Source organism: Lactuca saligna, chromosome 3 (assembly GCF_052625555.1).
Source record: "Lactuca saligna cultivar CGN05327 chromosome 3, ASM5262555v1, whole genome shotgun sequence".
Classification (NCBI taxonomy): Eukaryota; Viridiplantae; Streptophyta; class Magnoliopsida; order Asterales; family Asteraceae; genus Lactuca; species Lactuca saligna.
This window is the reverse complement of record NC_136419.1, coordinates 32721766-32743773: the sequence shown is the minus strand read 5'-3', so window position 1 is coordinate 32743773 and position 22008 is coordinate 32721766. Positions and strand designations below refer to the sequence as shown.

The 22008-nt window shown below is 35.5% G+C and overlaps 2 protein-coding genes across 4 annotated transcripts; one reads left to right on the top strand and one right to left on the bottom strand.

Moving 5' to 3' along the window:
* Positions 1-6670: 6670 nt before the first annotated feature.
* Positions 6671-9143, top strand: LOC145035331 (uncharacterized). The gene is made up of 4 exons (XM_078983888.1): positions 6671-7482; positions 8245-8429; positions 8514-8900; positions 8983-9143. The coding sequence occupies exons 1-4, from the start codon at positions 6671-6673 to the stop codon at positions 9141-9143; spliced, it is 1545 nt and encodes a 514-aa protein (XP_078840014.1).
* A 3925-nt stretch (positions 9144-13068) lies between these two features.
* Positions 13069-17168, bottom strand: NUC-L1 (nucleolin like 1). Of its 3 annotated transcripts, none has more exons than XM_078983632.1 (15): positions 16985-17168; positions 16838-16889; positions 16137-16330; positions 15957-16046; positions 15737-15877; positions 15493-15597; positions 15242-15409; positions 14848-15147; positions 14672-14757; positions 14480-14594; positions 14308-14399; positions 14095-14182; positions 13913-14004; positions 13404-13738; positions 13069-13317 (listed from the first exon to the last, which is right to left on the bottom strand). In XM_078983632.1, exons 1-15 carry the CDS (start codon positions 17015-17017, stop codon positions 13295-13297), a joined length of 1914 nt encoding a protein of 637 aa, XP_078839758.1. In that variant the 5' UTR covers positions 17018-17168; the 3' UTR covers positions 13069-13294. The 3 variants fall into 3 exon arrangements, with proteins under 3 accessions (XP_078839758.1, XP_078839757.1, XP_078839759.1); XM_078983631.1 differs by having other exon boundaries at positions 14848-15150; positions 16985-17167; XM_078983633.1 differs by lacking the exon at positions 15737-15877 and having other exon boundaries at positions 14848-15150; positions 16985-17167.
* Between the last annotated feature and the right edge of the window lie 4840 nt (positions 17169-22008).

Genomic DNA, 22008 nt, shown 5'->3' with positions numbered 1-22008 from the left:
TGATGACACTTTTTCTTGAAATTCTCCGGATTTTTCTTACACTCAATTTCTAGAAAACAATTTACATAATGAAATGGCATTGAACCAAGGTTTAGGGTTGTGTTAATTGTCTCAATTCCATGTATTTAGAGCTCTTAAATTATGTTTTGGTTGATTACATGTGTTTAATCATGGTCATTTTTATGGTGCGACTTTCACCTATAATGAAAAAAATTACATTTGGTATATTGAAAAAGTTGAAGGTGTCTTATGCTTATCGATAACAATTGTTGGGTTTCTTCCTTCATCCTTTGGCCAAGTCGGTAACAACCCATGACTTGTTACTTTCCAAAGCTTCGATTTGTTTCATCAATGTAGCTTGCCAAATAGGTTGAGGGGTGTCTTGATTTCCCATAGCAACTAGGTTCCTTCTTTTGTTTGAGGTTGTCCAAAATTTGCTTATTTAGAGAGGAGATGGTACATAAAAATTTGTGAGAATGCACACAAAAAGTTACCATGATAGTATAAGGACACAAAGAGCTAGAAGATAGACAGTGGCATCATCACAAACATAACCAGCAAGATAACTGAGAGGAAAATGAGCCTGAGAAGATCTTCGCACAATGAAAGAAGGTTGTATGGGAGCTAATGTGTGGATCAGACGATGGTGAAAGACTTGAAGTTAGAGAAAAAAACAATGAGAGTTCATGTGGTCGATAGTGGAGTGAGTAGCTGATGGAACAGATGGAACAGATGGCGGTGAAGATAACCAAAAAGGTATCAATTTCTTATGAATAAGGTAAAATGGTGGTGTTGTTAGGGTGATTGAGATAAGGGGATGTTTAAGGAACATGAAATTCTTAAAAAGTTACAATTTAGATGTATGAAGGTTATATAGTTGTAGGCTTTCTTTCCAAGAGGATAACCCACGAAAAACAAAGGCAAGGCTTTAGGATGAAATTATAGATACCTTGTGTTAGGAAAAATGGGAATAAACACACATACACACATGAAGACACAATATGACCAGCGTCCATGAACATGAAAGATTATTTTTATTCACAAAATTGAAAACGATATGACAATATAGTCATTGTAACATTGAAGCCCTAACTATTAACCATTATATATATACAATGTAAACCCTAGCTAAATCGGGTTGGGTTTGCATTCCACTAGCTAATCGATAGTCAAATTAATGTTTTGTCGGTTGATGGTTCACTAGCTACTAATCAACTGATGGTATGTCAGCCAAGACCATTGATGGCCTTCAATTCTTAAATCACATTTAACACTATGTTAAATAAGAGTACAATCATAATACAGATAGCCAAAGTTTCTTAGATGGGTATGAGATGGAGTGGTTCCAAATAGAACTTCAAAATGTGTTTTATTAGGAGTAATTTAGTAAGGCACTTGTTTATTAGATATTAGGCGAATGTTCGCGCATTGCGCAGAAACACCTATATAGTTGAAACACTTACAAATATATGTTTTTTAAATATAACATTTACGTTATTATTAAATTTGATATAATAATTCGTATACTAAATTGATATAATATATCGATTATTTTGAATTATATGATAATACATGCATCTATTATAACTGAATAATCTCAATCGTTTGAATGACTTCTAACCGCGAGTTACACATGAATAAAATTAAATATAACATATGGTTTAATATTATTTATAGTTGTTATTGTTAATTAGTTTTTTAAAATTTATTTGCTTGATATTTTAATTTCTCTCATTATAATTATTTAAAACATCAAACATTGTTGTTTTTTATTTTAAAGGTAACAATATAATCATTTATATAGTGTTATTTTTAACTATTGATATTGTAAGTTATTTTTAGCTACTTATTTGAAAACTTTTAACGATTATAAAAATATATTTAGGAAATATTTTAGTTAAATTGATATTACAATTTAGTTTTTGCATTTATCACTATGGTTTATCATTTTTAACTATTTACAAAATAATCTTTGGTTTTTTAAGTGGAACTGAAATTTATATTTTAGTTGACATTGTAATATTATATTTAAATTACTATATTAAGTATTTTATTCAACCTGTTCAAAAGTTGTAGCTTTAAACTGATAATGGTTTACATACAACTACATATTAAATCTAATAAATTAAGTATAATATGTTAAAAGTTAAAGATATAACTTTATAAGTAGGAGTAAATATATTAATTTAAAATTGAAATTTAGTTTATTTATGATTATACTTTAGGTTTGATATTTATTTAACCTTATCAACCAACTTATAATCTTTATTAGAAAGACACTACACTTAATCACTTTTAACTATTTATAAAATATTCTTTCGGTTGTTTAAGTTAAACTAAAATTTATATTTAAGTTGACCTTGTAATGTTATATTCAAATTAATAATTTAAATATTTTATACAAATTGTTCCAAAAGTGTATCTTTAAAATGATAATGATTTACATCCAACAATATATTAAAAATATAAATCAAGTATAATATGTTAAAAGTTAAAAAACATAACTTTATAAGTAGAAGTAAGATGCTATTTTTAATATTGAAATTTAGTTTATATATGATTACTCTTTAAATTTGATATTTATTTAACCTTATTAACCATCTTATAATTATAATTCATAAAGAAATTGAAAAGTCATGGGAGTTACAAATGAATGTGATGAAAGGAAAAATGCCTCCTTATAATATAGTATGATATGATATGATATGGCATTTAACACACAATCTCCTTAAATTTCAATAGATAACTTATATTGAAATAATAAGGCCCTTGAATTTTTAAGTAGATGTTTGTGTCTTCTCTTCACTATTGAGGCGTTTCAACTATGTTAGGTTGGTGAAGTATGTCTTTAGAAATATAAATTTAAGCACTCTTTTGTTTGGATACTAACGTGAGTGCATTAATGGAAGATGATGTCTTGATTTTAGTTTAAAATTGTGTTTCAAGCATTGTCTTAAAGTGTTGCATGGTGGGAAGAACATTACTTTTGGTACTTAATAGGTGTGTCCTCATGTTAACCATAATGGTGAGAAATAAGCAATAAGTCAATAACCATTATAAGTTGATGTATTGTCATGCCTCAAACATCAACACGAACAAGCTTAAAATTTGAGAAACATGAGTAATGCTATGAGAAAAAAGAGAGATTATATTGCCTTGCTTGATTACAACTTGTGTAAATAATAATTTTACTAACATCATTATTAGGAAAAATAGAAATATGTTTGAGTTTGTATGAAGGCAAATGACCATGTCTATGATGCCAAACTTTACAAGACAAATTGTTGTTGAGAGGATTACAAACTTCGTGACTCTTAATAGTAGAAGTATATTGAGAAGGAAATGTGACAAGGTGGGGACATAGTTGTTAAACTCGTACGAGTCACGAGTTGACTCGTACGAGTCGAGCCATTTGATACCCAAAACGATTCAACTCATAAGGTGACTCGTTTTTTGTCTGGCTCGTAAAAAAATTCTGGTTCAAGTACCGACTCGGACCGAGTCGAGTTGGCTCGTAAATCGAACAAGTCATGAAACATGTGACTTACTTTCTTTTATCCAATGGTTAAAGTTATTATCCAGTGGTTAAAACTATTATCCAGTTGTATGATGGGTTTTATGGACAGAAAAGTCAAAGTGTAAAAAGGTATTATCCTTTTTTTCTTAAACTGAACTTCATGTTTGCTCCATCTTTTCTTAAACTGGACTTCTTGTCTCTTCTTTCTTTTTTCCTAGACTTCTTCATTTCCTAAGTCTTTTTTACTTCTTTTTCTTTACCTGCGATACTTCTTGAGTTTTCTTAGGATTCTTCTTCTTAACTTTTTCTACAATTCTCCTTCACTCCTTCATCATTTCACAATCCTTCATTAGTTAACATGTAATGATTTTTCCTCTTGTTCACTTTTTTTGTATAAGATTATGATATTGAATGTGAATAAATTTGTTGAATCAGTTTTTTTTATCTCAAAGATTCGAATTTTCTGGGACAAAAAGAGTCCCTAGGGGTATTTTCAGAATATATTGTTTTTTAAACTTATGTAAGTTAGTTCAAGAAGCTAACTCTTTCCCAGAAGCTTTTTCTTAACCTGTTCTCGTTTTTTGTTCCCTGTTGTTGTCTATCTTCTTTATCTGTTCAAATATTATATGTGTTCTTGTTTTCTTTCTTCCCTGTGTGCAATTTTTTATTTTTGATCATGTTCTTTTTAGTAATTTGATTATCTTTGATCAGGTCCTTTGGTTTGTAGAGTTTAATTATGCCAAAAGGAAAGGCTAAACCAGATATCACTTCGGGACATTGTACTAAAGTAGACCCAAAAAATAGAGTTAGATTGCAATGCAATTGTTGCAATAAATTTTTTTCTGGAGGAGTATTTAGAATGAAGAATCATCTTGCTGGAACAAAAATAGATGCTTTTGTTTGCACGGTGGTTGATGAAGCTACAAAAGAACTTTCCAAAAAATTATTGAGGGATTTTGAGAAAAACAAGTCTAAGGCAATGGATGATGAATGTTTTGAAGTTGAGTGTAGCATCTGGTTTCCGGTATGTGAATTTTATTTGAGCATTGCCCTATTTTAGCCTTGGACTCGGCGAGTCATAAGGTCCGACTCGCCGAGTAGGGACGAGACTCATGACACGTTTAAGTGGGCGACTCGGCGAGTCCATATCCTGGACTCGGCGAGTCCATATCCTGGACTCGGCGAGTCACCGCTGCTGGATGAAACCCTAAGTTTCAAGGGTTTGCACCCTATTTAAACCCTCATTCCGCCCCAACTCCTCCCCATTCACCCCCCAGAACTCCCCAACATCGTTTTCCCTTAATTCCTTGAGAGATTGAAGTGCTCTTGGTGTGTTCTTGAAGGTTTTGAGGAGAAAGAGGTGTAGATCAAGAAGAGGAGAAGGAGATCAGGCATCCTTGTGTCATTTCAACATATTCCTTGAGGTATAGCTCGTTTCCCCTCTGTTTTCAAGCTTGTAATCCCTTTTTGCTTCATTGGAGTCCTTCTTGGGCTCTTCCCCAAGCTTGTTTGTGCTTTGTGGGTGATAATAAGTTGTTAGCCTTTAGATCTAGGCATGATTTAGTCCCTGGAGCTTGGATCTATTGCCTTTATGGGGTCATATTGCATGAAAGCCCTAGATCTACTTCTTTTGGTGCACTTTGAGCCTTAAAATCCATATTGGTGAATATCTACACGTAAAGTTGGAAACTTTACGTGTGGATTGTGTCCTAGAAGCCCAGATCTGTGAATGGCATGGACTGGAATCGAGCAAATCGGTGTATTTGATGGATGCATGGCTGCGACTCGGCGAGTCATATATGTGACTCGACGAGTCTGGTCGCGAGTCACTGAACTGGTCCCTTTAAGATGTATCGAGTTGAGCCGTGAGTCACAGGGGTGACTCGGTGAGTTGGAAGCTGAACTCACTCATGATAGGACTCGGCGAGTCAATGCCCTGACTCGGCGAGTCCAAGGCAATCTTCATAGATCAAGAACAAACTCGGCGAGTTGTTCATACAACTCGGCGAGTCTTAGCATATGTGTTCTTCGGATGAAGATGAACTCGACGAGTTGTTCATACAACTCAGCGAGTAGGATGAAGGAGTTGAATGACAGTTTAGAAGATGAACTCGTCGAGTCATAGCCCAACTCGACGAGTAGAATCAGGGACCCAGGACAATAGTTTGCTAGGGACTCGGCGAGTGGAGATCCACTCAGCGAGTTGGGTCAACTAAAAGTTGACTTCGATTTGACTTAGGGCTAGACCAGGGGTAAAATGGTCTTTTTACCCAAAGGACAGTTAGCAGTGTATGAATAAGTATATTGTGGGAATTACAGCCGGGGAGTTTCCGGAGCAGCAGCAGCAGTAGTAGGTGATCAATTCCCACACAGACCAACAGCTATTTCGAGGTGAGTTTCCTTCCAGTAGTAACGGGTCTAAGGCACCAAGGCCGGCCCGTATAGATGAGACGTTAGTATTATAGTGTGGGCCGAGCCCGTATCAATTAGTTGAGTTGATTGTGTTATATACCAGCATGATAGAACTGTTTACACTTGTTGTCTGTGCGATACTTGTATGATATGAGTTGGCGGTTGAGTGTGGGCGGGGCCCGTATCTCTCCGAGAATGGAGTGTGGGCTAGGCCCGTATCTCCCAGGTAGCGAAGTGTGGGCGGGGCCGTATCTTCACGAGTGTGGGCGGGGCCCGTATCTCTCAGAAAGTGAGGTGTGGGCGGGGCCCGTATCTTCACGAGTGTGGGCGAGGCCCGTATCTCCTAATTGCATGTTATATGTTAAATGATTGTATGGTATGGGGTATTATGGGGGAGCTCACTAAGCTTTGTGCTTACGGTTTCAGTTTTGGTTTCAGGTACCTCCTCAGCTAGGGAAAGGAGTCGGCGCGGTAGCAGCATGTCACACACACACTCTTCGGTTTCCGCATTTACGAGATTCACTGGGATTGTACTCTGATATTTGATGGGATGTATGGTTTGACTTTTAAAACATGGTTTGCGATGTGTTATGGTGTGATCAAACAATGTTTTTATTTATTAATGTTTTCTAAAGTAATATTTTAAAATGAAATTTCTGGACATGAAAATTGGGTCGTTACATTGAGAGTGATGGGAACGGGGCTGTGAAATCTATTTTCAATAAAGGAAAACAAAAAACAATGAATCAAGCATTGAAGGATAGAGAGCCCGTAACTCGAGCTTTATGTCGACTTATATACGGTGAAGCGTTGCCATTTAACTTGGTGAAGTCTCCATTGTGGAAAGAAGCTTTGAGACTTGTAGGGGATTATGTGAAAGGATTGAAACTTCCTTCATATCATGAGGCGGGAGTAACATACCTAAAGAAAGGGGTAGAATGTGTTGAAAAAGGGTTGAATAAGTACAAGGAAGAGTGGAAGAAAACGGGGTGCACTCTTATGTCCGACAGTTGGACGGATGGAAAACAAAGGTCAATCACAAATTTTCTTGTGAATAGTCCAAGTGGCACAGTATTTATGAAATCAATTGACACATCTTCGTTTGCTAAAGATGCAAATAAGTTATTTGAAATGCTTAATTCAATTGTTGAAGAAATTGGGGAGGAGAATGTGGTCCAAGTTGTCACCGATAGTGCTTCGGCTTATGTGTTAGCCGGTTCAAAGTTGGAGCAAGAGAGACCTCGTTTATATTGGTCACCGTGTTCTGCCCATTTGATTGACTTGATGTTGGAAGACATAGGAGGTGGAAAAACATTCAAAGACACCTTAGATAAAGCACGAAAAGCAACCGTTTATATTTATAGACATTGTGTTTTGTTATCCATGTTTAGAAGGTTCACCGGTGGTCAAGAATTAACACGAGCTGGGGTAAGACGATTTGCTACTTCTTTTCTTACATTGAAAAGATTTCAAGAGTTAAAACATACAATTCAACAATTGTTTGCTTCTGATGAATGGACCGAATCCACCTTTGCTTCTAAAGATGAAGGGAAGTTAGTTAAAAGAATTATTTTGGTTGATGTCAACTTTTGGAAGGCTATAGAATATTTTTTGAGTTGTGTAGTTCCTATTTTTAAGGTATTGAGACTTATGGATGGTGATGTGAAACCGACAATGGGATATATATATATATATATATATATATATATATATATATATATATATATATATATATATATATATATATGAATCTATGGATCGGGAAAAAGAACAAATAAAAGTGAACTTCCATGGTGTCAAGTCAAGATATAAACCTATTTGGGACAAGATTGATCTTAGGTGGAATCAATGTTTTGAAAACCGGACCGGAGACCGAACCAATCGTCTTACCGGTTCGATGGTTCAGATGGTCCAACCGGTCAGACCGGTCTCAAAAACCGGGAAAACCGGATGATGTCATAATTATATTTAATTATATAAAAAATACAAAAAATAATATATATATATATATATATATATATATATTTTAATTTCCGGTTTGACCGGTTTTGCTGGTTCAACCGGACCGGTTTTTACCGGTTCAAATGAATACCGGTTTTTTGGCATTTAAGAACCGGATCCGGGACCGGTTCCCAGTTGAACCGGTCGAACCGGCCGGTCCGGTCCGGTTTTCAAAACATGGGGTGGAATACGCAACTTCATAGGCCACTTCATGCCACGGGATATTTTCTTAATCCTAGGTATATATTTTTATTATTTCACTAACATTTATTATATATGACTAAATACATACTTTCTTTTATTTTATAAACTAGTCTTCATTTCGAGGAGAACTTTAATGCTGATAAAGAAGTCAAATGTGGATTGTATGATGTCATTGAAAGGATGTATGATAGGCCAACAATGGTGACAATTCATGAACAACTTGTAAAGTTCAATGAGAGCATCGGGATGTTTGGGATATCCGCAGCCGTGTTAATGAGGAAGAAAATGCAACCTGGTAACTTTTAGGAAAAATATAACCTAGTAGGATATATAATAATTACATTATTATTTATTACTCATTTGTTCTATTAAATTGTAGCTAAATGGTGGTCAAGTTATGGAGATGAGTGCCCGGAACTTCAACATCTTGTTATTCTTGTCTTGAGCCTCACATGCAGTGCCACCGGATGTGAGAGAAACTGGAGCACTTTTGACCATATACGCTCCAAGAAGAGGAACCGTTTGGAGCAACAAAGGTTGAATGCATTGGTGTTTGTGAAATATAACATCAACCTTGATACACGACTTCAAAAGAGAAAAGAAATAGGGGAGACATATGATCCAATATGTTTGTCGGACATGGAGTCGAATGGTGAATGGATTACTAAAAAGGAGGATGTATGTCTCCCCGAAGATATCTCATGGATGGATGTTCGTGAATGTTTTAAAGAGGATGAAGGGACGAACACTAATAAAAGGAAGAGAGGTAAATTATACAAAGGGATGATTACATATTATAATATTAATAAGTATCAAGTTTAATAAATTCAAGCTTTATTCATTTGTAGGACCAAGGAACCTAAACAAAGTGCCTAATGTTAAACACAAAGCTAAAAGTCAACTTGTTGACTTAGATGATGAGGATGAGGAGGGAGATGATATTGGTTTCCATGAGACAACAGTGGTTGAAGATGAAGATCATGACGACCGCTTTATTCCTGAAGTTTAGTTTAATGATTTAAACACACCAAGTCTTTTTGTCATTTACTTTGTTACTAAATCACTAGTTGTTTTTTGATACTTTATGACATGTATAACCCTAACTAGTGAATTTGTAACATATTAGTAAATCTGCTTAAATATTCGGCTTATATTTTGTTGACACGTGATGTTATATATAATTTTTTGTACATAATTTTTAGTGTCATGACTCTTACGAGTCGAGTCACGAGTTAAAATTTAGGATTTCGAGTCGCGAGTCGAGTCACGAGTTAACAATTATGGGTGGGGGAGATCAAACTATGGTAGACTCTTAAAACACAGAAAATTGAGTCCATTAGAGATGTTACCATGGACCAAATTAGATCTGGCAATTGGGTTGGATTCGGGTTGGCGGGTCACAATACATTGACCCAACCCTACCTATATAATATATGGGTTGGTGGGTTGGCAGGTCACTGGTTGGCGAGTTGAAAATATCAACCTAACCCAACACATATAACCCGTAAAAGTATATGGTTTTGTGGGTCAGTGGGTCAAACCCAACCCGTATAATCCATTTAATAAGCAACACATTTTAAATAATACAAATAAAATGAAGTAATGAAGTCTTACATATTCAACATAAAGTCATAAATAGTGGTGATGACGACGAGTGGTGTGTGACAGCCGGAGGACAAGAAGATGAGTGGTATGCGTGCGACACTACGACAGTTGATGACTTGATGCCTCAATCGATGGATATGAGATACACAGAGTCGTGAGTTTGGAGACTGAAGATTGAATTTCTTTTTAAGTAGGGGCTAGGGGACGCTAAGTCGACTCGAAGATGTTTTGCAGTTTTGGAATTTGGAAAAAGATTAAATGATAATATAATATTCAATTAAATATATTTTTTTAACATTATACATACATACATATATATATATATATATATATATATATATATATATATATATATAATCGGGTTGGCGGGTTGACTCGCGAACCGAAACAGATAACCCAACTCAGCCCATGAAATAAGCGGGTTGGTGGGTTGGCGGGTCAAAAATCTCAACACAAACCCGTTTATTTTCGTGTTGGCTCAGTGTCGGGGTACGGGTTGTATCGAGGATTGCCACCCCTAGACCAAATGTTGGTTATTTTAACTGTTGAAACATATAACATGGAAGCTTAAATCTTGATCTTGATATCGAATCCGGTTAAAAATAAATTTAAATAAAAAGATTACATACCTAAATCCATTGAGTTTTCTAAATATGATGAGTAGGGTGGGGTTTTTTCAGTTGATCTCAAAACTATCTTCTGTAATCCTGAACAAAAGACCAAGGAATTTAACAATGTATTTTCGTATATCATATAAATTGAGATATAATTGAATGTGATAAATAACACGGTAAGTGTTTATCCTCGTTAATTGATAAAATCGGTCCATCAACAATTTTAAATAATTTTCTTAGGAAATCCAAATAAGTGATAACATAATATATATATATATATATATATATATATATATATATATATATATATATATATATATATATATATATATATAATATATATATACACACACACATTTATTAAGTGGTCCAAAAATTATCCAATAAGAAATGCTTATTGTTAAAAGGCCATGCAACTAGCAAACACGATATCTAAGAGTAGTTGGTATGGGCCTTCAACGCGGTGAAGTGGCAGCCGACGACGGCGTTATGACGGGGGAAACACCGTCGCCCTATCTCGTTGCATCTCATCGAGGACATCTCGTGGGCGTCATGACGAATTGAAACGCGAAGCATTTTATCGTTTTTTTTTTTGACCGTTTCAAAACAGTCGAAATTCAATTAATGCCTAAAATTGCCATCACTTTTGTAATGGCAATTGGAATGATGTTAATAAAAAATGGAGAAAAACCCAAACACCCCCCTCCATCATCAAACCCAAACACAACCTCGCCTTTCAGATTTGCGGGATATGAAAATTATTTCAACCTTTTGTCGTTTCAAGGTTCACCACAAATATCATACCAAGGTGCCGCTTTCAATACCGCTTCACCGTCACTGCAATTTCCCGACTCACCTTACGTTCAACAAAATCAATTTGGTCAAAACCCAAATTTACAACAAAATCTTTTCTCTACTTTTGGTTCGATGCAACGAACAACCAATCAACCGTCACCTACAACACAACCAACAGTTCAAGTGGAAGCGGGAAGTAGTAGGAAAAGGAAAGGGAAAGGAAAATCAAAAGGGAAATCAATAGCGGTGGAATCTGAAAATGCAGACGTTCCACAATGGTGGACAACGGAGGAGGAATACGCTTTGACTGCGGCTTGGTGTGCTACTTCAAAAAACGAACTTTGCGGAAATGGAATGAAAAAAGGAGCTTATTGGGGGGCGGTGCTCGACAAGCTTTACACTATTTTAAAGAAAAATATGTATCGCAACAACGACATGTTGAGCAGCGAATGGGGTATGATAACTAAGTGGTGCATCAAATTCAACGGTATTTACAACCTGATTGCGGCGCAACAACAAAGTGGAACCAACGACTTTGATTTGTTCAAAGCTGTTAAGGAACAATATCGGGTCGAAATGGGTCATGTTTTTTACTTTAAAAAATCATAGCAATTGTTGCGAGCGGATCCAAAGTGGAATAAAACGCCTACATCGTCGGAGGTTCAATCCAAAAGGTCTCGCAATTCTAGCTCGGTCGACGTGTCGGACGCACAGACTAACACCGACCTAAATGCCGATGACGATGAGATCCCGGATGATATCCAAGAGATATCCCCACCACGACGACCGCTCGGACGCGACAAATCGAGGCGCGCTGCAAGATATGCGGAGTAGGTGGAGACGAGAGCAAAAGATGTGGCGGAAATGAGAGCGAAATTCGACGAACATAATTTATTAATAAAAGAAAAAAATGAGTTGAAACGTCGTCATTTGGAATTCCTGAAAAGGCAGGCACGGGAGAAGCAGGAGCAAAAAGAGAGTGAACTAATGACACAACAGTTGTCAATTCTTCAGACAAGCGATGAGGGTTTAGCGTCTGCTGATCTAACAGTGCTACAAGCAATGAAGGAACTTATTAGGAAAAAATATTTGGGTTAATTAGGATTTGTGTGTGGTATTTAGTAGTGATTTCAATGGTATTTTAGTTATTAATTTAGGTTTTAAAATATGTTTTTTTAATTGTAATCGGATTTTAGATTTTAAATATTATGTCTTTTTTTTTGTTTTTAAAATTATATGTTTTATAAAAAACATATATATTAGTTATTAAAAAAACGCAAAAAGAAAAAAAAAAAAAAAAAAAAAAAAACGAAAACAAAAAAAAGGTAAAAAAACGAAATAGTAAAAAAACATTTAGAATATAGTAAATGGGTTGCACTACACCTGTCTTTTGAATGGCAAAGTCACACGATAATGTTTGGGGAAAGCATTAGATTTTTGTTATGACACTTGTAATCAGACTAGCACTGGTATTATCTATGATCCAAAAATTATAGCAATTGTAAATAAATAGTCTTTCAAATTTTGTTCAACTGGATGAGGTAACCTTCTCATGCAGTGGTTGGCGTTTAATAAGCTGCAAAAGTTGGGTGATTTGTGTTTGTGAAAACCCATGATGGGTTCTCTTATTGCAAACGACTTTCAATTGCATCATATCATCTTGATTAGAAACTTGGAGAATTATTTGTTTGTGGATAAGCCCTCAAAGAGAGTGAGCGATCACCTTGACTTCCTTTTCGATTCAGACGCCCTAAAACTGAGCAAGAAGCTTTCCAACTTTAAACAGGTATCAATGAAATAAATAGAGTTCAACTCAACTCTTTTGCAGTTTATAAAGTTTTGGACCGTTAGAATGTCGATACTTTTAATCTAGTTGGTCTAAAATCTCAGGTGTTGCATCATCCAACAACACTTGGAACAAAGAGAAGACATAAAATTGTATTTCAATTTTTGATTGTAAATAAAACAAATAACTTATCAAAAATATTACATAACATGTCAATAAGCTAGCTCAAGACAATACTACTACATAAGACAAAAAATCTCATCACATTTATCATCCATTCCATAACAAAGAAAAATGAAACCCATAACTTTAAAATTCCTAAAACCCCCAACCAACACCCTCACTCTTAACTCCTTGGTCTTAATCAAAGGTCGTCTTCTTTCCTGCAAAACAACAAACAGATTTTGTAAGAATCTTTATTTACCATTTCAATAAATTTCAAGAACAAATTAATGGAATGAACACACACCTGTACCAGGGGTAGCCATGCTTGGCCTGTTAGGTCCACGGCCTCCTCTTCCACCACGTCCGCCACGACCACCATCTCTTCCACCACGTCCACCACTAAACCTGCCACCACGTCCACCGCTGAATCCACCACCATCTCTCCCACCAAACCTGCCTCCACGTCCACCGCTCCGGCCACCATCAAAGCCGCGGCCTCCACCACGGCCAGATCCACCACCACCATCTCCTCTTGGCTTAGCTTCTTCCACAGTTATCGTACCTCCTGCAACTTCAGTTCCACTCAATTCCAAAGCTTTATTGAAGGAAGCACTATCATTAAAGTCAATGAAAGCAACCCTGAAAACAAAAAAAACAGCATGTTAACTTTATGCTTAAGACTCATAATAAGTTAACACAACAAAATCAACTCTCCCAATATATATATATATATATATATATATATATATATATATATATATATATATATATATATATATATATATATATATATATATATAAGTTAAAGCATACCCTTTAGGAGCCCCAGATTCATAGTCTTTTGGGATAGACAAGCGTGCAATCTCTCCACATTGACCAAAGTGTTCCTCAAGGGAAGCTCTAATCTGTAACACAAAGCAGCAACTTGTCAAATGATTTTAAAGCAAAAAGGGAATGATGATTTTAATCACTTTATAGATTTGAGGAAAACATACAGTGTCAAAATCATCAGCATAAAATCCCCTTATGAATACACTTTGGCCTTGTCCCTGTCCACCACTCTTTTGGAAAGACCTCTCGTTTCTACATATTAGAAATGTGAGTCAGCGATTAAGATATAGATTTTATAATATATATATATATATATATATATATATATATATATATATATATATAAAATTCAACCACATTGACAAATAAATGCATACCCTCCGCTCCCGGGAGTGAATGCACCCCTTTCCTTTGCTAAATCAAGTCTCACAGGGCGATCAAGTAATGGTTGTTCATGAAGTTTGAGAGCCTGAAAAAAAGTCAAAAGAGGTTAAAAAAGAAGAAGCAATATTATGAAAATATAAATCAAATCAATAAAGAGATGTATACCTCTTGAGCTTCTTGAGGGGTTGCAAATTCAACATGTCCATAACCTGCAAAACGGTCATCCCTCATGGCAAATCGGACTTCAACAACTTCACCAGCAGATTTGAAGAAATTAACACTGCAGTGGCAACCACTTGTCATAAAACTGATCATGAAACATCAAATTCAAAAGACTAAAGGACAAAAACCACATACACATCTTTTTCTTCAATTTGGAAACTCAAATTTCCCATAAACAAAGTTTTTGATCCAGTAGCTTGAGGAGTTGCTGGGGTTTGAGGCTGCAATTTTACATTGTATTGTCAGAATAATGCAAACATATAGATTACAAATAAACAGGGTATGAAAATGAAACATGTAAAAGCACTTACAGCTTTCTTGGCTGATGGAGCATCAACCATTTTCTCATCTTCATCAGAACTTTCTTCCTCATCACCTTCTTCAGACTCTTCATCAGAGCTGCTATCTTTCTTTGCAGCTACCTTTTTAGCAGCTTGAGGCTTTGCTGGCTCTTCATCAGAACTTTCCTCTTCTTCATCAGATGAGCTCTCCTCTTTCTTTGCTACTGGTTTAGCAGCAGCTTTTGTCTCAGTTGGCTTACTCTTCTTCTTCTGAGGTTCCTCATCATCAGATGAACTCTCCTCTTCAGAGCTTTCATCATCAGAATCAGCCTTCTGTACACAAAGGAAACAAGAAGAATCAGCATCTTTACACAACATACAAAATAAACAAGTATATAGACAAAACCATGCATTGAATACACACCTTGGTTGCAGCAGCAGCTGCTGCAGGTTTAGCAGGGGCAGCCTTAACCTCTTCTTCAGAATCGCTTTCTTCAGAGCTGCTGTCATCAGAACTTTCTGCTTTCTTTGCAGGAGTAGCAGCAGCTCCATTTTTAACAGCAGCAGGTTTCTTTGCAGCCTTGGCATCCTCCTGTATGTGTGAATGAATTAGTTCCAAACTTGAAAAGATTTTAGTCAGAAAAAATGATTCATAAAACCCAAAAGCTCTCTTACTTCATCTGAACTGTCATCTGAATCAGACTCATCACTTGACTCGGCTTTCTTGGTGGCTGCAACAGCACCATTCTTGGCAACAGCAGCTGGCTTCTTTGGCGCCTCCTAAATTACATACAAGAATACTTAGAAAAGTGGAGAACAACACGTGTCATGTAGAGTATGCTGCTAACAAGTGATGAAATTAATGTGAAATTAGACAAACGGTATCCAAGTGCCAAGAGATTTACAAACTCTGACTCACTTCTTCATCAGAGGAATCACTATCATCCGATGATTCAGATTCAGATTCAGATTCATCTGAACTACTTTCAGGTTTACTAACAGGTATTTTATTCGATCCAATTTTAGCTGTAGGCGCGGACTGTTTCTTAGGTTTGGGTTCCTGCAACATGTTAAAAAGGCTTGTAGAAGGGTGAAGAATAATATAAACGAATGTTTTGCAACATGCGACAATGACTTACATCATCAGAAGAATCAGAATCATCACTGCTGCTTGACTCCTTAACAGGCTTCTTTACCACAGGGGCTGCCTTCTTGGCTTGAGCCACAACCTTTAATTTTACCATTGTAAACATCAATACGTGTTTTAGAAAGGTAAACCAAATATATGCAGATATGTATAAGTTTATAGAAGTTTATACCTTCTTTGGTTCTTCATCAGATTCTGATGAACTTTCTTCAGAGGAGCTGCTTTCCTGTTTCTTAACGTTCTTCTTTTGGGTCTTGGTTTCAACCTTCTTTTTCTCAACAGCCTGAGTTACACCACCGTTGACTACCTTCTGCTTCTTACTGCTCACCACTTTCTTCTCAACAATCTCTTCTGCGTCTCTCTTGCCTAAATCCGATAAAAAAAATATTTAAAACACAAAAAAGACATTCTAAGAGATGTAATTAATAGTTTTAAATGTGCTTTTGGGAGATTTTAGTTGCAAAGTGTTACTTCGACACTTTTTAATATCTAATATTACTACAGCCTTCTGATAATCACTTAACCAATTATTACAGCTTTCAAGATGCAAATCAAAACAATCTGATGTTTGATAGAGATGTGAAATCAAATAAACCGCATGTATAATGAACAAAAAACTAAATACCAAACAAAACCAAGAAAATAAAAGGCTGTCAATTTTCAAGAACAAACATACAAGCGTTGGTTTTTGCCGTTTTGTCTACATCAAAAAACGATTACTGAATACAAAACCTAACGATTGACATCGATGAAAATATTCATCGCACACACACATATGTATACACAAAGTCAAAATAAAAACCGTAGTTTATAAAAAACCGTCAAAAAACGAATAAACTTGTAAACGTAACATCGAAAGACCGAGGAAGCTACCTTTTTTCATTGATTTGGTCTCCTGAGCAACAACGGCAGGAGTTGCCTCGACCTGAAACAAACGAAACACAAGTGCGTAATCAGAATTTGAAAGAGACACATATACACGAACAAGTATAACAAACTGGAAACTGGGAAAAGGGGTACCTTGGTGGCAGACTTCTTTGCTGATTTCCCCATATGAAGAATCGAAGAGAAGAAAAATCAAAGTAGGGTTCTTGAGTGAGGGAGGCAGGTCTCGATGTAGCTGCTGCGGAGAAGAGCAACTACAAAAACCCTAGAGGAGAAAGTATTAGGGTTTTAGAGAACGAGTAGGCTGGAAGATGGAGAACGTTAGTGAATATATAGTGAGCGTGAGGTCCGATATGTAGATATTTGCGATGGTTTAACGACGTTAGTTTTAGGTTTTCCTTCTAATTAACGTGCGGCCCTTTCCGTCTGTACAACGTGACGGCAGAAGTTTTAATCGCAGACTATCCAAGGAGCGTTGCCCAAACAAAACTACTAAATTTTTGGTAATGAAATAAACGAATAAATTAAATGATTTCTTATTACTAAAATATAAATTATGCCTAGTTTAACACATAAATAAATAAATAAAATACAAATGTATATAGATATTGTAAAATAATTATAAAAAATACTGATTATTAGTATTATTAAAATGTGTAGGAAATACATTAAAATCGATAAATATATAGTCATTTAAGGACTTCTTTATACAAAAAAAAAAAAAAAATGTTTTATTAGTTTAACGACCTTCCTCGTCACATATGAATACATTTAAACATTTTTTACTTGTGATACAGGAAAAGTTACATATAGCACTTCATGCTTAGGTCGTGATTCTTAAGTGAGTTTGGTCAACAAGTCAACGATCACTCATCCGAACCACTCCAACTTCAAACGGCCATAACTTATTTGTTTAAACTCCGTTTTCGACGTTCTTTATATTCACGAAAAGGTGACGAGAAGCTCTACGCATATATCAACTTATCCTCACCTCAAAACATCCCGAACAAAAATCCAAAATTCATAAAGAGCTAGAAGAATCACTTTCCAATATACTCATTGGCTCCAAGACACGACCCAAACTCTCGGATCACCTTAATTACATTACCTATACCTAAATGGGTCTAGACCTCTTTTTTCCAGAGGCCTTATACCTTATGATAACCTATCTTCAGGCTATAGTCCCAAATTAGAAGGTAATTCGAAACAGGGCGTTACAAACCAAGCAAGGGATGAAAGTTAGGGTTTTCTAAGGTGAAAGGGGGGTTTTGGAGGCTAATAATGAACCCTAAAATGGGTTTAGAGGGGCTTGAATACAAAGAAAACCCTAAAAGACCATGGGCTTGGGTTGTATCAATTCTCACGCCGTGAGCCTCTATGTCTCACGTTGTGAGATCCGTTCGGAACAAAATTTACATATTAACCCTCCTCACACCGTTACCACTCAAAGGTCACGTCGTGAGACCCCATTTCTTCAAGAGAAAGAAAAAAAAAAACCCTCCTTGAAGCCCTAAATCGATCCATCCTGAAAAACGGGTGTTACAACGGTCAATCAAAAGGAAGTACATTGTTATTTTCTTGTCTTTAGCTAAAAACAGCTAAACACAAGAAATAATAACCACTAATCAAAGTACATTGCATTAATAAGAAACAAACTTTTTTAATCAAAGTGCATTGCATTAATAAGAATTTTTTGTAATCAAAGTACATTGCATTAATAAGAAACAATTTTTTTAATCAAACTAAATTGCATTAATAAGAAACATTTTTCATCAAAATACATTGCATTAATAAGAAACAAAAAATTTTAGTCAACGTACATTGCATTAATAAGAAACATTTTTAATGAAAGTACATTGCATAATAAGAAACAATTTTAATGAAAGTACATTGCATAATAAGAAACAGTTTTAATTAAAGTACATTGCATTAAGAAGAAACAATCATTTCCATTCATCAAAATGTAATACATAGTGGCCATATATACATATGCAACATGGTTTTGATCTTTACAAAACCCCCCAAAAAATGATTAAGAACCCCCAAAAAGATTGGTTTTACCCAAAATAAAAACAGACCATTGTATGAACCTGACCTAACATAAACAATCACTGGCCTAACACAAACAATCCCTAAATTAGTAAAAACAATTAATACTATGATGGCAAAATTAGTAAAAAAACATAAACATCAACATTGTTATTCCAACCCCAAAACCCTAAAATCGTTATCTTCTACCCGTACATCTACATCCATTTAACACCGATAACCCCAAACCATAATGACTTTCCAATCGCTGATATCACCATCATAATATGCATTATAACATCAAATTGTGCCTTCCAACTCCACCAATTGCGCTTGCATGTCAGCCTTCATTTGTTCCAGATCAACCTAAGTTTCCATGGCTAGTAACTCATAATCAGTGAGAATTTATAGGTACAACTCTCGGAAACCATCATAGGAGTAACTGTTTTTGAAGCGGGCATCTTATAGTAGTAAAAAAACGATCGATAACAATGTGGAAGAAAATTTCTATTAGGGTAAATGATGGGTTCGAGCCAAAAGAATATCCTATGTGCTCGTGCAAACCCTAAAGCTTGGATCTAGGTTTCTCTATTGTACATGCAATTCATCCAAGACTTATGAACCCTAAATCTAGCATACATATTTCAAAATTATCATATAAAAACAAATCTAGATGATTACCTCTTCAACAATGGCTTAAATCTTCTTGTCTTGGAGCTTAGAGTCACAAATGTCACTCCTCTAATGGCTTACAAACACCACACAAGCAAGATGATGATATTAGAGAGATGGGAGGAGGCATAATTTCGGCTATGAACTCTTCTAGGGTTTCCAGTCCCGAAATATGATACCTAGTGGTTTATTTATACTTGTGTTGCTAGGGTTTCAGTCAAAACCCTAATGGACAGTTTATGCCTTAAGCAGTCCACGAAACCTTATGGAATAGGGCCTTTATGTCTAAAATTAGGATGGACACATCCCTAATTTTGTCCATGCATAATCCATAAGGGTTCTCAGCCCAATATCCAATTAACACACATTTGATAGTTTAAGTCCCCTTTATTTGATTAATGTCTTTTAGCCACATAATTAATTCTTAATTAATTATTGTCTAATATTAATTAAAATATATGATTTCTCTTTTAATATATTTTTCATATAATATATTAATAAACCATAATAACCTCTCTCTTTCTCTCTCTCTCTCTCTCTCTCCATAAATCACCCTGTCAAGTTGCCCTGGTAAAGGCAACCCAAAAGGACCATGCACAACCGGGTTAAGTACGTACCAAATATAGTTACGAGCTTAGACACTAATCCAACAGTCTCCCACTTGGATAAGTCTAGTAACTATAAATGTAAGCACAAACGGATTAGCAATCGTGGCTCTCAAAGACGTTGTCGAACTCTGATCTTATCAGTAAATTGTCCTTTAGATAAGGGATCGTATAGTCATTCGTTCTAGATATCGTGCGGACAATTACATGGAACACATTCATACTTATTGTCCAACAATTTGTTTCTCGATCTCTGATTCATCTGACATAGAACTTAATTGAACACATCAATTCAGTCCTGACCGGGCCCGACACATAAGTCAAACCAAATCATTGAAGGGCCCAGATACCGCTTTTACCCTCTTGGGATAAAAGGAACATATAAACTTTGACTTATATGCATTTACCATTCACTCATCAAATCACGCACAACAAATGCATTTTATAACATCAAGTTACTGATGCGTTTACACATTATCAATGCACAACCAACCCGCAAATGATAAACCATATATATAGGTTTTAAGACCATATGGTATTATCGTCTTGCAATCACTCGTGATAAATTCCATGAAGTGATACTAGCAAGCACGAGTTTGATCAAAGGCTCAAATCAAATTCATAAGCACTCGTGAAACGTTGCAGCAAACCTTTGCTATGTCTAATACACTTTAGACAATCTACAAACCAATTTATGATCATCTTCTTTCATACCTACTCCCAACGTATGAGTGACTGTGGAACGTTCGAATAATCTTATTATTCAGGAAGTCAAAACATGTAAAGTGAAACAATAGGTAAACAATCAACATAAGACAATAACTTTACTTATAAATAATACCCCTTTATTTAATCATCAAATGTCAATTACATTTATCTATTACACGTTTCAAAGCTATCTAAACTAAACTAATATCGTCCTTCAGCCCGATGCTCCTAGCGTGCTGCAAGTACTTAACACCACTCAATCCCTTCGTAAGGGGATCTATTGGGTTATCCTCCGAGGATACCCTCTTCACTACAAGGAGTCATTCTTCCACCCGATGTTGAATAAAGCGATATTTTCTATCGATATGTCGAGATCTACCATGATCCCTCGGTTCCTTGGTTAAGGCAATCGGTCACCATTTCATCTCTCATCCTCCTAACTTCTATTTCATTTTCATCTTTAGTGACATCGATGTCTTCACCATCCGTTCTTTTTTTGGTCATTCAACCCCGACGAACCAACACCACAACCCTTTTATTGGGTTGTGGTGGTGGAAAATTCAATGAAGAGACAATGGTTTGTGGGTGAGGAAATACAGATATGTGGGGTCTATTAATATTTTTTAACATATAAAAAATAAATACACAAATAAGAAAATTAATTAAAAAAGGCACAATAGTCTTTTGAGGTAAGACATGGACCAAACACACAACATAAATAAACAGTAAGGATCATCCGAGTTAAAAAATAACTTAGGGACCAAACACGCAAATTACCAAAACCACAGGGATCGTTCGTGTAATTTACTCTTACTTTTTCGGTTTGTTCACATTTGGGTAACTATTTTTTGTACACATTTATGTAACAAACTTTTTGAAAGGTTTTATACATAACAAACAATCTTATGTGTGTATGCAACCCTAATTTGAGGATTTATGTTTTCACTATTAAACATACAAGCATTGAACACAAAAACTATAACCCTAGTAGGCACATGTAATTTTCGAAATCAACATATAATTATGATTAGGATACATACCTTGATTGTAATATTGTAATAACAATCAAATCCTTGAAGATCTTGAACTTTGGTAGCAAGCATCATAAGTGTCGCACCTCTAATGGCTCACAAACAAACCTAACAA